This window comes from Mesoplodon densirostris, chromosome 6, assembly GCF_025265405.1.
Source record: "Mesoplodon densirostris isolate mMesDen1 chromosome 6, mMesDen1 primary haplotype, whole genome shotgun sequence".
NCBI lineage: Eukaryota > Metazoa > Chordata > Mammalia > Artiodactyla > Ziphiidae > Mesoplodon > Mesoplodon densirostris.
Genome location: NC_082666.1, coordinates 38255971 through 38271520, shown reverse-complemented (window position 1 = coordinate 38271520; position 15550 = coordinate 38255971). Strand labels below are relative to the sequence as shown.

At 37.3% G+C, this 15550-nt stretch overlaps 1 protein-coding gene across 2 annotated transcripts in view; it reads right to left on the bottom strand.

The window, feature by feature from the left end:
- Window positions 1-15550, bottom strand: part of MFSD14B (major facilitator superfamily domain containing 14B) — a 63517-nt gene that overhangs the window by 3641 nt on the left and 44326 nt on the right. For both annotated transcript variants that reach the window (XM_060101438.1, XM_060101439.1), the window contains exons 5-10: window positions 14453-14567; window positions 8820-9038; window positions 7066-7179; window positions 3848-3919; window positions 2315-2427; window positions 725-822 (exon numbers count right to left, since the gene is read on the bottom strand). In XM_060101438.1, the coding sequence (XP_059957421.1) occupies window positions 725-822; window positions 2315-2427; window positions 3848-3919; window positions 7066-7179; window positions 8820-9038; window positions 14453-14567 (731 nt within the window). The remainder of the gene's footprint in view (window positions 1-724; window positions 823-2314; window positions 2428-3847; window positions 3920-7065; window positions 7180-8819; window positions 9039-14452; window positions 14568-15550) is intronic.

Sequence of the window (15550 nt, the reverse complement as noted above, 5' to 3'; positions counted from 1 at the left end):
AAAAATAGGTGCAATGAATAAACTAGCTTTTCCAATCTAGTTTTTTATTGAAACTTTAAAAATATCTCTAAGGCATTAAAATTTTTTTCTTCTGAAGTTCACTACTTCCTGACTACAGTCAGGTAAGCCATTAAGTAATGGAGAAAGAAAAGGACTAATTTTGGCAGTAGGAACTGCTTGATAGGGAAGCCAGAGGCACAAGAAGGATGAAGTAAGAGTCTAGACAGAGTGCTACTCTACATAGTCATCTTAATTTTGTCTCTCACTCTGCATCCAATTATCAAGAACTACTCAGATTTATTTTTCTTTATCCACTCAAAGAATCGTTTCCTAAGTTGAGTAATGGACTTTGAGTGATTCCAAATTAAAGAAATTTCAGTGATTAAATAAAGAACTCACTGTTTTACTAACTACTCTGTTAAAATATGATTAAAGTCTAGTAAATTCTAATGGTGACAAATAAAAGAGGAGTCAAAACTGAAAAGAGAAAATGGATAGTTGTCTTAGTATTCTGACCCGCTGAGTCCAGATTTCAAAAATATGATCAAAGATCAAAGTAGGAAGGAAAACAGAATTTTCCTATTTGCCAAAGTAAATAGGTATGATTGTTGAGCAGGGACCACATGGCTGTAACATCTTGCTTTGTTGATGTGAAGAGAGGCTCAGAGTTGCTCATGATTACGGCAGGTACGTCTCCGTTGAAGGAGGAAAACAGTGACCTCACCTTGCTGATCTGACTCTGCATTCCGAGAGACGAGGGCACTGACTGCTGGAAATGTGATGCTCGACATGGCGGCCACGGTCCCTGCTGCCCACATCATCCTGCAATGACAGGACAGGCTGCGGTCAGGGAGCAGGCCAGCCCCAATGAGCTTGCTGTTCAGAGTACAATCAATGGCAAAAGCACAAAATGCTTTCTGTTTTCTTGTGTTAAGTTATATTTATTTTTTTCCTCTTTAAAAATGGATTTTTTTTTTAACCTAGAAGGTTTTGCATCTGTTAATACTGATCACTTCACAGGCTGGGAAAGTTTCATTTCTTTATTTTACCTCTGTCAAATCTGTTCTTCTTCCTAGTTTCCCTATTACCATATTTAGATGTAAGCTCAATGAAATGCAAAAGGATTTCTTGTTCCTATAAATACCACATTTTCCCTACCAATTTTCCACTTTTTTCTTTGTACTTCTCAAAGGCTCAGCTCCATACTGTCTTTGAGCTGCTCAGTTTTCTACCCCTCAATAAAGCGTTGTGTGCCACCGACAGAAAAAGTTGGTGGCACACAACACTTCAGAGACCTGAAGTTCAGGATGACATCCTGCAGACTTCCAAGTGTACTTCCTTTAGACCTTTGTTTTTTCTCAATGAAAGGAACCTACATGTGTGTCAGTATTAGGTGTTGAGTGTGAGCAAAGTGAGGCCCCACCTGGGCTTAAAAACTGCTTGGCCAGACTCTCTTGGGGATGACATGCACGTCCTTATTTAAAAGGAAAAACCCTTTAGGTCGACAGAATTTTTCTAAGGTAGCATGAGTTTGACTGAATCAGCTATTGAACCAAAGTTCATGGGACTGAAATTAAGACTTCCAAGAACAAGAAGAATCAACCACTGACTACCTAAAGCATTTCGAGTTCTTCTAAATTGTGTCATCCACTTATGACTGCAAAATGGGGACCAAATCAAATATCTAAAACGGAGATATGGACTCTAGTATTTGGTAGCCAGGCACATAGGGAAACTTGCCACACAACAAAATCGCACTCAAAATTCTTTTTATTTCTTCTTATTCCACAGGGCTTAATTTGACCTTCCTTCCTCTTAATGGGAATCTAATACATTAGGAGTAATAACTGATCAGGATACACAAGATTCTGGAGGAGACAGCAGTGTTCATCTAACTCATATGCTTTGTATTATAAAGGTTATGTCACTGTCCAAAGTCACTCAGCTAATGATAGTAGTAAATTCCACCATAATCAGTCATTTTTCCTTGTCTTCTTGTTTTGTTTTTGCCTATAATGCGTTGACTCCAAAAATTGACAAATGTGTTTAAAAATTTGGCATAAAACTTTTTTTTGGAGGGTTGGAGGAAGTAACAACTCACTGAAAGCCTGCTGAGGTGAAGGCAATCTATCCAAATAATCCTAAATTACCAGCTCTACCCTTCCCCAAATTAAGTCTTAACAGTTTTTGAAATGCTGAATACACTATGCCAGTAAAGTAACTCCTGCTTCCTTCACATCACACTCAACTAATTCGAGCTCTCTAAAAGATACATCTGTCTATTAGTTCATAAGAATCCATGGGAGAGGCTTACCATGCCTGAGATCCAAAACCGTACCAGGCTAACTGGAGCATCTGAAAACCCAAACCAAGGAGAATGGTGTTCTTATTCCCTAATGATCTCATCAAGATGGTAAGAAAGACCGTCTGCAAAGCAAAGGGGATAATCCTGAGTAATCATATGAACACAAGCACAAGATCTGATGCAAGTTCTATGGGGAAGCCCATTAATGGTGACCAAGAATCTCAAAATGGCAGACCACCTGACCTAAGACCTTGGAGGCCGTGCAGTACTGATGTAGCTCTAAAGGGGTGAAACTTCGGGGCCTTCCCAGACTAACCTGGGCTCAGGGCCTTCGGCCTCCTCCCCAGAAACCTGTTTATCTGGTGCTTATCACTTCCCAAAAGGTCAGCACAGCTGTTCAACAGTTACTGTGATTGAGAAGAAAATGCCTCTGTCTCTTTGGAGAAATGCCAATAATTTAGCCACCAGTGAATAGCAAACCCCTGATGAACATTTACAGAATATGTGGGACTTTGGTGGGGGTTAACAGTTTCACAAAGTTGGACTGATACAAATGTGATTTTAACAAATATATACTCTACTAAAAAATTAGGTGAGATAGCCTGAAAAGGCATAGGATAAAAGATGAATCTGGGCTAATTGACTAACCAGAGTTAATATTAAAAACAAGGCAAAATCATAAGCAACTTGAAAGTTTAACATAATTTACATTTGCTGATACACTTAAAAAAAATAAAAGGCCCTTGGTTTGATGCATTCCTATAAGCCTTGTCAATTCTAATATTTGGGCAAAGCAGTTTTGCAGGCTTCTCATTTCTCTTTGAGAGAGTTATCACAGAAGAGTGCTCCACCTGGCCTACCATGCTTCATATAGCTGTTCCAGGAAAATAGCCACGTAACAGTCCCATATGATATAGTGAATGCACCTAAGCATATCAATGAATTAATTTAAAGCACATATGCCCTGCCTTTTGTGGTCCTATAATAGATGGGGAAACGTTTAATAAATACTCTTTACTCATTACATATATCCTAACGTACTGACTTACGACATTTCTTCAGTCCTGGGGATAGCAAGGATTGTAATAGTTACAAAATTTCATTTCTGCTTTTCACCTTCATTAATTTTCAATATTAAAATAATACTGAAACATTTTTCTGGTTAATTTTGCAATACTGGAGTTAGATTGTGGTTGGTGGTTGTAAAAGCAAATTTTTATTTGCTGAATTGATCCATTAGAGGTAACAACACGTGCTCTATAAAGTATTGAAAAGTTGTGTTAAATTCCTCCTAAATCATAACCTTAAGATTCTATTAAAAATGGAATAACTCTATGGTCTGTATCCATGTCAGTTTACTGGGTTTGATATTGCACCACAGGACATAAGATGTTACCATGGCAGAGGAGGAGAGGAACTGAGGTAGTGGTGCAGGAGATCTCCATGAATATTTCTTTGCAGCTTCCTATGAATCTACAGTTACTTCAGAGTAAAAACATTAAAAAAAAAAAAAAAAAAAAGGATGGGTAAAATAACACTCACCTGAGCCACAATAGACAGAATTCCTACCATAGCTATGAATGCTGCAATTTTAACAGATCCAAAACCTATGACCTGTGGAAATGAAAACACTTTGTAATACAGGTATTATAAAAATAAGGAATGTTATGTTCCATTAAAGCCATAGAATAAAATAGTTGAGGAAAGTTCATAAAACCTTGACAATGGCAAATTAGGCAGTGCTCAAAGTTGAACCTATTTAACCGATAATTTATATCTAAATCTGTCATAAGAAATCATTATAAGCAGCACAACTTAATTTAACAAATATTAAATATTAAGATAATATTTTCGGGGTTTCCCTGGTGGCACAGTGGTTGAGGGTCCGCCTGCCAATGCAGGGGACACGGGTTCGTGCCCCAGTCTGGGAGGATCCCACATGACGCAAAGCGGCTGGGCCCATGAGCCATGACCGCTGAGCCTGCGCGTCCGGAGCCTGTGCTCCACAATGGGAGAGGCCACAACAGTGAGAGGCCCACGTACCGCAAAAAAAAAAAATCCTATTGTAGGCCTACCTATTTTTTTCATATCCATCCCCATCCGCAACCCACCAAGAGACAAACATAACATTATCAAGCGCTGGAGAGAACATGAAGAAAATGATTCGATTTTTGATGCTGCCAACACAGAGTATGCTCACTGGCAAAGTCAGTGGCTCTCAACTTTGGCTGCACATTAAAATCATGTGGGCAACAGAGAAGGGGAGAAGAGAAGGGAGAGAGGAGAAATGAGATGCTGGAATCCACCTGAGACCAATTAAATCAGACTCTCTGGGTCCAGACACAGGTATGTTTTAAAAAGCTTCCATGGTGATTCTAATTCTAATGAGCAGCCAAAGTTAGCTGGTAATGATTTCTAAGCCTCTTAATCTTAACAGCAGCTCTGAAATGCCTACTAAAACTTTTAAGTTTTAAGTATCAAGTTTTTATCTGCCCTATCTATTGAAACTTTATAAAATTCAGAAAAAACCTTTAAAAATTATTGTATACAATCTTCACATTTCATAAATGACCGTCTTCCTTCAAGTTACACAACTAGCTAATAAAGAGAGTTAGAGCTAGAACCTCTGGTTCCCAAACCAGTGCTGCTGACATTAACAATATCCTATTACTCTCTAATCAAATGCAATTTTTAAAAATTGGAATCTATTTCTCAGTCTAATTTGTAAATATATATATATATTTTTATTCAAGTATTGACTTAAAATGCATCCGTTTCTGCTGTACAGCAAAGTGACTCAGTTATACATAATATACATTCTCTTTTACATTCTTTTCCATTACGGTTTATCCCAGGACACTGAATATATAGTTCCTTGTGCTATACAGTAGGACCCTGATGTCCATCCATTCTATATGTAATAGTTTGCATCTACTAACCCCAAACTCACCCCAAACTCCCAGTCCATCCCTCCCCACAACCCCCGTAAATATACTTTTTAAAACAGCTTTATTGAGACAGAATTAAAATACCATACAATTCACCCATTACAAGTGTACAATTCAATGGTTTTAGTTTTATATTCACAGAGTTGGTAAATTATCACCATGATCAATTTTAAAAGCTCTCATCACTCCTCAAAGAAACATGGTACCCCATTAGGATTCCCATTCCCCCAGCCTACTCTACCACCTAGCCAGTAATCTACTTTCTATCTCTATGGATTTATTTATTCTGAGCATTTCATACAAATGGAATCATACTATATATGGTCTGGCTTCTTTCACTTATAATAATGTTTTCAAAGTTCACCCATGCTGTAGTGTGTATCAGTGCTTCACTGCTTTTTATTGCCAAATAATAACATTCCATTGTATAGATATTTCACATTTGTTGATCCATTTCATCAGTTAATAGGCATACGGGTTGTTTCTACTTTTTGGCTACTATGAATAATAATTTGTGTAAGAGTTTTTGTATAGGTATGTGTTTTCAATTCTCTTGGCTATATACCTAGAAATAGATTTGCTGGGAACTCTATGTTGAACACTTTCAGAAGGAGACATGTTTTTTCACTTTCTTCCTTGGACTTTCCCATTTTTCCTACATTATTTTCTACATTAAATGCAAATTTAATGTAATTTAATGTATGCATATATAATTTTCTACATTAACCACACTATCTCACCACTCTTCCTTCTAAATCTCCAACATCCACCCACCATAATGAGCAAAACAAAAATAAAACTGCTTGAAAAACGTTTTACTTAAACATGACACCATATAAAATATTATAGTCTCATACTCTCAGGAAAACTATGAGAATGGAGAATTTAACAAATTTTATTTAAAAATATCTCTAAAAATAGTGGTATTTATCTTAGGAGGAGGCTTGCTTTGACAAAGTGGAGTAAACCATTAGGAGGACTTCCAGTGAAATCAGTAAAAGACCAAGACAGGATTGCAATGGAAGGCAACTCAGGTCTTAGCAATCCCAGAGACCTAAAACAACAGTTGGAAAAGGGAACTTTTTAAAAAAATTGCTATAAGTCAATTGCCTTTTGGGGAGGTCAAAGTAAAGTGTAAATTTTTAAAGAGAAAAATCAGAAGGGAGAAAAGATTATTTTGGTAATTATTTGTGAGCCACCTTGAAGTCTACAGTGGTGTTGAGCTATGGCCTACTACAGATGGCTAAGCAAGCTGGCTGTGATCAGACCCAGGGGTCAGGGCACTTCTGAAATAAACTTTACCTCTCTGTGAAATTTAATGGGTATTATTAAAGATTTAATAAATTCTGGGCTTCCCTGGTGGCGCAGTCGTTGAGAGTCCGCCTGCCGATGCGGGGGACGCGGGTTCGTGCCCCAGTCTGGGAGGATCCCACATGCCGCGGAGCGGCTGGGCCCGTGAGCCATGGCCGCTGGGCCTGCGCGTCTGGAGCCTGTGCTCTGCAGCGGGAGAGGCCACAACAGTGAGAGGCCCGCGTACCGCAAAAAAAAAAAAAAAAAATTCTGTTTCTACTAATTCTCTTTCTGTATAACTCTCAAAGAAATTTTTTCCACGGTAAACATTTTATTGTATTTTAAAAATTATTGCACTAAAGGTCTCCTGACTACTAATTATATGTCAGCACCTACATTTATAACTAGAAGCAAGTTAACACAATTTTTTTCTCTACAGTGTTTTCCCACAAAATACCTCTAGCCAGATCCCAATCTCTGATTTTCCTCATGTTCAAAAGCTACTAGGCACTCACTACTCACCTGCCTGAGGTAGAGGAAAAAACTTGAATACTGTCCAGCCTCAGAAAGGTATGAAAGAAAAACGGTGATGCAGATTAGTAAGACGGTAGAATCTTTTCCAACTTTCTTCAGTGACTAGGAATAAGCAGAAACAGAAACATATAAAAAGCAAATAGATACTGATGTCACTGATATTCTGGGATATTGGCTGCACTGTTTTGATCTATTAAGGTAGATAACAAAAGATGAATGGATTATAAAAGGAATTGAGCCTTAACATTAAATCTATCACCATCTCTTTAAGGAGGTTAGAAGTCCTAATTTCAGAGGTATGTTTCAAATATTACAGCTTTCTCTCTTTGTTAACAATACTGGTTCACATCCTGAAACAGACCCTGAACATCCTATGAACAGACCCTGAAAAAACCTTTTTGCTTCAGAACCTTTTAAGAAAATCTCATCTCTCTCTTTCATTCATAATACAACTCCTTTAAAGCCATAAACAGTACAGTGTTTTCATTACACATAAATTTACTCTATTCTTTAAAATGTTAACATTAAATTTGCCTTTAAAATTTGTAGACAAATAAGTATGCTCCAGCCATGGGATCAGTGACGACAAGATTCTCTGACCAGTAACAACTTTTTGAATTTAACAACCTTCTCCAAAATCCTATACTCCTCTCTACACAGGACGTCTGAGTAGACCAAAAGGTGCACCAAAAGTTGTCTACAGAGTGTAGAGCTCTGCAGTGCATTCTAGGTGATCGTAACTGTAACCTTCATATAATTAAAAGCAAAAGTAGCTAATGTCTATTGGGACCTTGCTATATACCAGACACTAGACTGGTTAATTTATATACATTCACTGCAATCCTCATAACAGCCCTGAAAAGTAAGCCACAATAGTTGCACTTCACAGAGGAATTTCTCTGTGTAGCTTGACAAGGTGGGAGGTCTGACTGGCTCCACTCCTGGTTTCCTTTTCTCCAGACCTATTTCTTGATATCTGACATTACAGCACAAACAGAATGAGCAGGGTCCACAGGTCATACAATGAGGGAGCTTTTTAGAAAAGAATTTCTCATGAGTTAGTTTTCTTATATGTATTTTTCCTAAAAGGTAAGCTTAAGGGAAAAAAAGCAAATATCAAATCTCTGGTTATTTTTTTCTGCACATATTTTCTTCAAGAACTATTTCAAACCAGAGAAGGTGGGGAGAGCAAGATTCTTCTTCTCAGTACTTTTTCTAGTTGTTAATGGGATTCCCCCATGACAAAAGAGAAAACAAAGACTCCATTCAATCTGCAAAAGACAAGTTTAAAGCCTCTGTTCAACGTGGGTGTATATTAACAACTTAGATGATAACTACTTTAATTGGTCCAAATGCATTTACCCTTTTTGAATTTAAGTGAACCGAAACAACCACTTCAAATGGCCACTTTCATTTATTTTGTTAAAAAAAGGATGAAAACAACTATGCAAAAAGAAAAAAACCTTCCTTCCCAAGTCTTCATCAGGGATAAACTGGACATTTCTTGTCTCTTCCCATAGGATAACCACATGCTTGACTTAAGAAGTAGCAATTCTATATATTCCTTCGTGTACAGTCTACCTCAGTCCCTTACTTGCAAATACATTTTTTCTAATTTGTACTGGAGAAAAAAAAAAATAGATCAACAACTGCTAGGATGCTTGAGGCTGCAGGAATGTTCTTTTATTTGCATGGCTTAGAAAGATATTTAGGAAAGTAAATGTTTTCATGTTTTTATTTACCGCAAAAGGGTCTGCTTGTTTCCAAGAAATCGGAGCTCCCCAGGAAAGAGGTCTCATTTTCTCTGGCAAAGATTCTGGAACAGCCAATAAGATGAAGCAGATGTCCAGAAGAGCCACCGCTGTGGCCACCAGCACAACAAGGCTGTCTCCATAACTGGCGGACAGGTATGCTCCAATGGCTGGGCTGCTGACCAGACTGGCCGCAAATGTGGCCGAGACCTATGGAAAAAGCACACTCTCACCCAGGGTCCCAGCTGCTGCGGGTGCACACCTATATTCCTGTTCTCATCCAGGTTCCCACAGGTACATACCTAAAGCCATCCATCCCTGCCTTTCAAAAGACAAAAGGATTGTGTTGCACACAACTTGTAAGAATGAAAGTAATTTTGTTTTAAGGACTTGTTCACAAGCTATTAACTAATTGGAGTTATTCTAGAAGGCTACAAGAATACAAAATAATGATTTGTTAGAAATAAAAATTGTAAAACCTTCCCCATAAATAAAATATACATGTTTTAATTTTCTTTATTTGGGGAATGGGGATGTAGAGAGAAAGGTATGAAAAACATTTCTGCAGGGTTGATGATAAAATCTACAAATTACTCAGAGACTAGGCTTGATTTCATCTTCCAAAAACATGTACTGTTTCACCATTTCATTAGCACTGAGAGGGGGAAAAATCTCTGGTAATCTTAGAAAAAGCTATAACAACAACAAAAAATCTGAAAAGGTTTGTTGGGGGAGACGTCAAAGCTTTTTAAATGGAGAAATCCCCAGGCTAGGGACTTTTGTCATGCTGTCACCTCACTCCCAACCTCCACCTAACACCAGAGACCACTGACTCAACTGATGACCCTTGCAACTTGAATCCATGTGAAGCTTCTTCACACTGCTTTCCTACAAGCACGTAGAAGGCTCCTTTAATTTGAAATGTAATCTGAATGTTCAGAAGCTTAAATGGGCAGTCTCCAAATTATAACCAGACTGAGTGTCAAAAGCACATTTATAATAAGTTGGTTATTTAAACTTCTAATTGATTTTAATAGAAACTACAGAAATCACTATCTATGATTGAAATTATGACTCCTGGGTAGCCAATAACATTTCTTCTTCATCCATCACCCCCCAACTGAATGTGAAAATACAACGTATTGGAAATTAGTATTATACTAAAAATATTATAAAAGCCAAAAGTAAAAAAATTTCTGGGGAAAAAAAGGGGGTATAGAGAATTCTAATTTGGAGAACAGGAATTCCCTGGTTCAATATTTATTGAGCATCTACTATGTGCCAGATAAATAAGAAGACAGAGCTCCTGCCCTTCAGGGTTTTTCATTTTATTTAGGAAGATCAAGGCAATCATGTAACTTTATATTATAAATTGCAATGACATGCAAACAGCTATGGGAGCACTGCTGCAGCATCCTCACGTGCTACGGAAGCATTGCTGCAGGGTCCTCAGGTGCTAATACTAACATCATACGTGCACAAAATGGGTCATTCATTCATTTATTCATAACCGTTTTCCACTACTTAATCCTTATCAAATTACTGTATGTAAATTGAGAAGATATTCTACAATTCAATGTACAAATGAAGAAACAATATATGTCTTAAGTTCACACAGATGAGCAAGAACTGGAAGCCATTCTCCAATTTCTCAAATTCATCTTTCTCACTAAAATGCAGTCAGACTTAGACCTAAATTTCAGCTAAAACTGCTTCTATAATTCCACAGCATTCCAAGTGTAAAGAATCTAAAGATCATGGAGTATACAGAAGAAAACACTCAATCATTTATTTCGTTATTTGTCAAAGACATTTCTAATTCTACTATCATAATTCTATTCTAGCCAATTGGACATATTCTAAGATAAAGATAGTTCAATAACTCAAGATTTGGTCATTAAGAACAATGGAATTAAACTATTATCTATTTAACAATAATTTAATATATAAGAACACACGATACATCAGTTTTGAATAGAAAATGACTGCCTTCTACTAAGCTCCCCCACAAATTTGAAGGGGATACAGTAACTACTTCAGATATAAACAAGGGGGATAAAGAATGATTGATTATGAGATTAATGCTCATTATCAATAAATGATGCACTCTAGGGCTTCCCTGGTGATGCAGTGGTTGAGAGTCCACCTGCCGATGCAGGGGACATGGGCTCATGCCCCAGTCCGGGAAGATCCCACATGCCGCGGAGCGGCTAGGCCCGTGAGCCATGGCCGCTGAGCCTGCGCGTCCGGAGCCTGTGCTCCGCAACGGAAGAGGCCACAACAGTGAGAGGCCCACGTACCACAAAAAAAAAAGATTGATTATGAGATTAATGCTCATTATCAAATAAATGATGCACTCCAAACCATGGTAAACTTTTAAATTCATCTTTCCCATCCATGTGATGTATCCTGCAACACTGCTCTAAGGGAGAAGTGCTCTATTTTCTGGTATTTCCATAATTCAAACATTTGTACACTGCCATGGAGAAATTACCAAAGGCAGAAATCTTAATGAGAATCTTTAAGTCTTGAAAAACACGAAGAAGACACGAGCATTATTATTTACAAGTCTATGTATCTAAAGACCTGAAAGCTTCATAACTTGACTTAGATGGTACCGCAAGGCAAATGCTCTCAGACACAGAGGGGCAGGCCTACCCCCTCCTCCTAACACAGCCCAATTTGGTTAGGTCCTACAGTGCTCAGGATTTCCTCCTCCCATCTCTCCGTCTACTAATGCCCACCTATAATACCCTAACTTCCTCCCTCCATTCCCTCAGTGGTACACTGAAGCAGGTATAACACTTAAAGATCAGTTTAATTTCTTCAAGTATGCAAAAAGTAAAACATAATTATTATATACATGTAGTAATAGTGAGAAACAACAGGAATATAGTGGGAAAAAGTCTGTTATTAAAATATTTAATAATGAATACTCTGGAAGCCAATTTAATCATGTGGAATATGGAAATGAAAATAAAAAGGTTAGTCACCAAATTTCAAATATCAGAAGGGGACAGGGAGCAGCAGTGGTTTCCTAATTGTTTTATTTGATTAGTTACATTGCGCAATAAATACTTGTTGAATGAGTTTCTGAGAATCTATGGTCCCATGAAATTCTATGTAAAATGTTGCATCTTTCTTAAAACTTAAAGCAGCCTACCTGCTTAGTTTGTGTATTTAGCTAAAATCCCTCTTTAACACTCAATACACCACCAGTGAATAAATCTAAAGGATGACTTCACCACAACAGTCTCTCATTAACTTAAATTCATTATTGCAGCCATTGAAAGAATTACCACTTTTCTTTGTTTACTGGAGGAGTTTTAGTAAGGAAGATATACATATATATTCTTCAACAGATCTCAAAATGCTTCTTAGAATTTCAGCTAGACTTGATTGACAATCCTATAATTAACTGGCAATAAATCCTCCTATATCTGTAAGGTAGCCTGCAAGCTTTTTTTCTTTTACTTTTTTCAGGTTTGTCATCTCAACATCTGATATGTAGAGGTAAATGTAAAGGTTAGCCACTGGCCAAATCCTGGGTCCTGTGACCAAGTCAGGAAGCCTTACATGCTGGCTGAGGGCACATTTCAGTAGGGTGCTCTCCTCCCAGTAACTTCTCTCAACATACCTACGAACAGGCATTATTATAACTGCCATTTTACAGATGAAGAACTGAGCTAGAGACAGGGGAACTAAGTCACGATCACTTTGGTTCCAGAACTCTCTCTCTCTGAAATCTTTCCTAAGTACTACTGCTTAGCACAACAGCTTCATGAGGGGTTTTTCTGGTGGAAGCAAGGAACAAAAATCGAATAAAATTGGAGGGAAATGAGTGTCTTCTGTGATGTTGAGAAAAGCTGCGCAAGTGTGATAAATGAGGCTTGTGGCACCCCTCAAATCTGCTGACCAACCCTGAGAGCCCACCTTGAACACCCTGCCTTCTTTGAAGCCTTCCTACCTGCTTCTCCCTCTCCGTAGCACTCTGGAGATGCTCCTGTTTTAGGACATGACATGCGAAACATTCAGGGGAGGAGGGAAGAAGGAAAGGAGAGAGCAAGTAATAGCTACAGGGTAAGTGGGGTCGAAGGAGAAGTTTTTAAACTACTGATGTCTAAAGTCAACAAAGTAAAAATTGCTGTTGTGCTTTGTGGAACAGCAGTGACTGACTTATATGTCCATCATTGATCCATACAATTATTCATTGAGTCAACACTGAATGACTACTTACTGTCTACCAGGAAGTGGGATTTAAAAGAAAAAGTAAGGCTCAGGAGAGAAGTAACCCAAGTTTCTGGCATTCAATCCCCCTCCAAACATTCAACAACCCAGCCAGATCATCTTTCTTCTTCCATCTTCTTACTAGGAACATGTCAAACACAGGAAAGTTGAGAGAAGAGCACAATGCACACTGAAGGGGAGCAGAATAAGCCACCCCAAAATGTGCCACTTTGGCATGTGGATTGTTTTTAGCTGAAGGCAATTAAGACCCAGGAGACTCAGGAAAAGCTTTTTACCTTTCCCTTAACAGCCTAAAAGAATTTAGACAGGAGGCCTATGCCAGGAAGAGAGCAAATAGTAAAGATAACTTTTTATATCAGACTTAACTGCATGGAATGGCAAACATTTGTTTACCAGATATTTGCTCTCCTCATCTTCCTGTGATTTGTCTTCCTTCCCTTTGTAGCCCCAGACCCCTACCCTCTTTCTCCTTAGCTCAAGATGGTATATAAGCCTCAATTGCCTGACTTCCCTTGAGTTATCTCACATCTTTGTGGGACTCCCATACAAATGAAATTAAATTTGTTTTTCTCCTGTTAATCAGTCTTACGTCAATTTAATTATTATGCTGGCCAAAGAACCTAAAAGGGAAGAAGGGAAAATTTTTCCTGTCCACATCCAATTACCCCAAGAGGTTCACACACTGAACACATACCCACAAATGCTCGTCTGTCATCTTTTCCCCTTGAACCACTTAAATAATTTTCAGAGTTGTGACACTCTGACCTAAATGGCTTCAGCCTGCCATCTTCTACAGGTCTTTCTTCTCCTACGTAATCATAGTGCCATTATCTTGCCTAAGAAAATTAGAAATGATTGTCAATTACCCAAAAAAGTTCTCCTATGACTTTTGTTATACACTCAGCAATTATTTGCTGAATGAATGTAGTCCTTTTTCTGTAGTACCATGTCCCAAATAAGTGCCTGAGTCACACAACTAGCAATACAGTAACAACGGATTAACATGGCTGAGGTTTTATCACCTCTCCAATTCTAATTAGCTACACAGAGACCTATGATCGTAGCACCTGTTTACTGTTTATGGTTCCTCAAGAGATTAGCTAATAAGAAACAAATCAAACTTTAAAAAAAACTTTGCAACTGACAAGTCAACACATCCTGTCAATCTTCCAACACTAAAACCAGAAAATAAATTACTAGCAATTTCTATCTTGCTATTTTAACTTCTCATAAGTCTCCTTTTTTATTTCAATTGCTTTGGATTTTCTTTTACATAAGTCACTATTTAACACTATTTTAATAAAATCTCACTTTCCAGTGAATTTTTAGTAGAATGTTCATTATTTCTCTGATTAAAAAACAATCTATTATCTTACCGATCCATAAGCAGTACTTCGCTCATGCTCCTGAGTAACATCAGCTACATAGGCAAATATCACAGAGAACGTGACTGAGAAGACTCCAGACATGGAAATCATTGCAAAATACCACCTATAAAAAGATTATTTTAAACACCCATGAGAGAGGTAGTGTATACACACTTTTATAACCAAAGCCAAAGATATCATGTAAAGACTATAAACCAAAAAATAAATTTTAAAAATACATGTATATTTAAAGATATAGAGGACAACTAATAAAATTATAATCAAGATGGAGAGGAAGGAGAAACATACTAATTTTGTCATTGTTCAAGGGGTTTCAGTAAATGCAGTTTAAAAAAACGAAAGAGTAAGGGTATGCAGTAAAGTTATACTTTTAAAGGTAGCCAGAACAGAAATTAAAACTTTCTAAACTTCCTAGCTTTAGCTAAGAATAATACATATACGCAAAAGCAGGAAGCATTTTAAAAATTAATTAAGACAAAAAATTTCTATCATATGCATAGATGCTTAAAAAATCTAGTTAAAATATTAGCAAACAGAACCTCACAGAACAAAAAGTAGGGTTTAATCCTAGGATGTAAGGATGTTTCAATATTAGAAATCTATTAATATGATTCATCATGCTGGTAGATCTAAGAAGAAAATTCAAATGACCTCCACTGATGCAAAAGGCATCAAATAAAATTTGACATTCAACCTTGATTTTAAAAAAGAAAATCTCTAAATAAAATAGGAACAAGTATTTTTCAACCCAAAAGGTAGCTTAATACTCAATGATGAAACATTATATTTCCTTCATATATATGAGGCAGATTGGTCCTAGATAGGTCCATAATCATTACTTTTATTTAACATTATTCATTAGTCTACACAAGTAGCAGAAGCAGCAGCATGAAAACTGGAAGAGAAGAGGTAAAATCATTTAAAGATCTGAAGAAAATAATTTTAAGGTACTGAGAGAACATTAAAAAAAAAAAACCCTAATTCATCAGAAAAGCATGACTTGTTCTTGGACAGAAAGACTCAATACCAAAAAGTATTTTATAAAAATTCATCTGGTAGGAAATAAAATGATTCATTATAGATAGC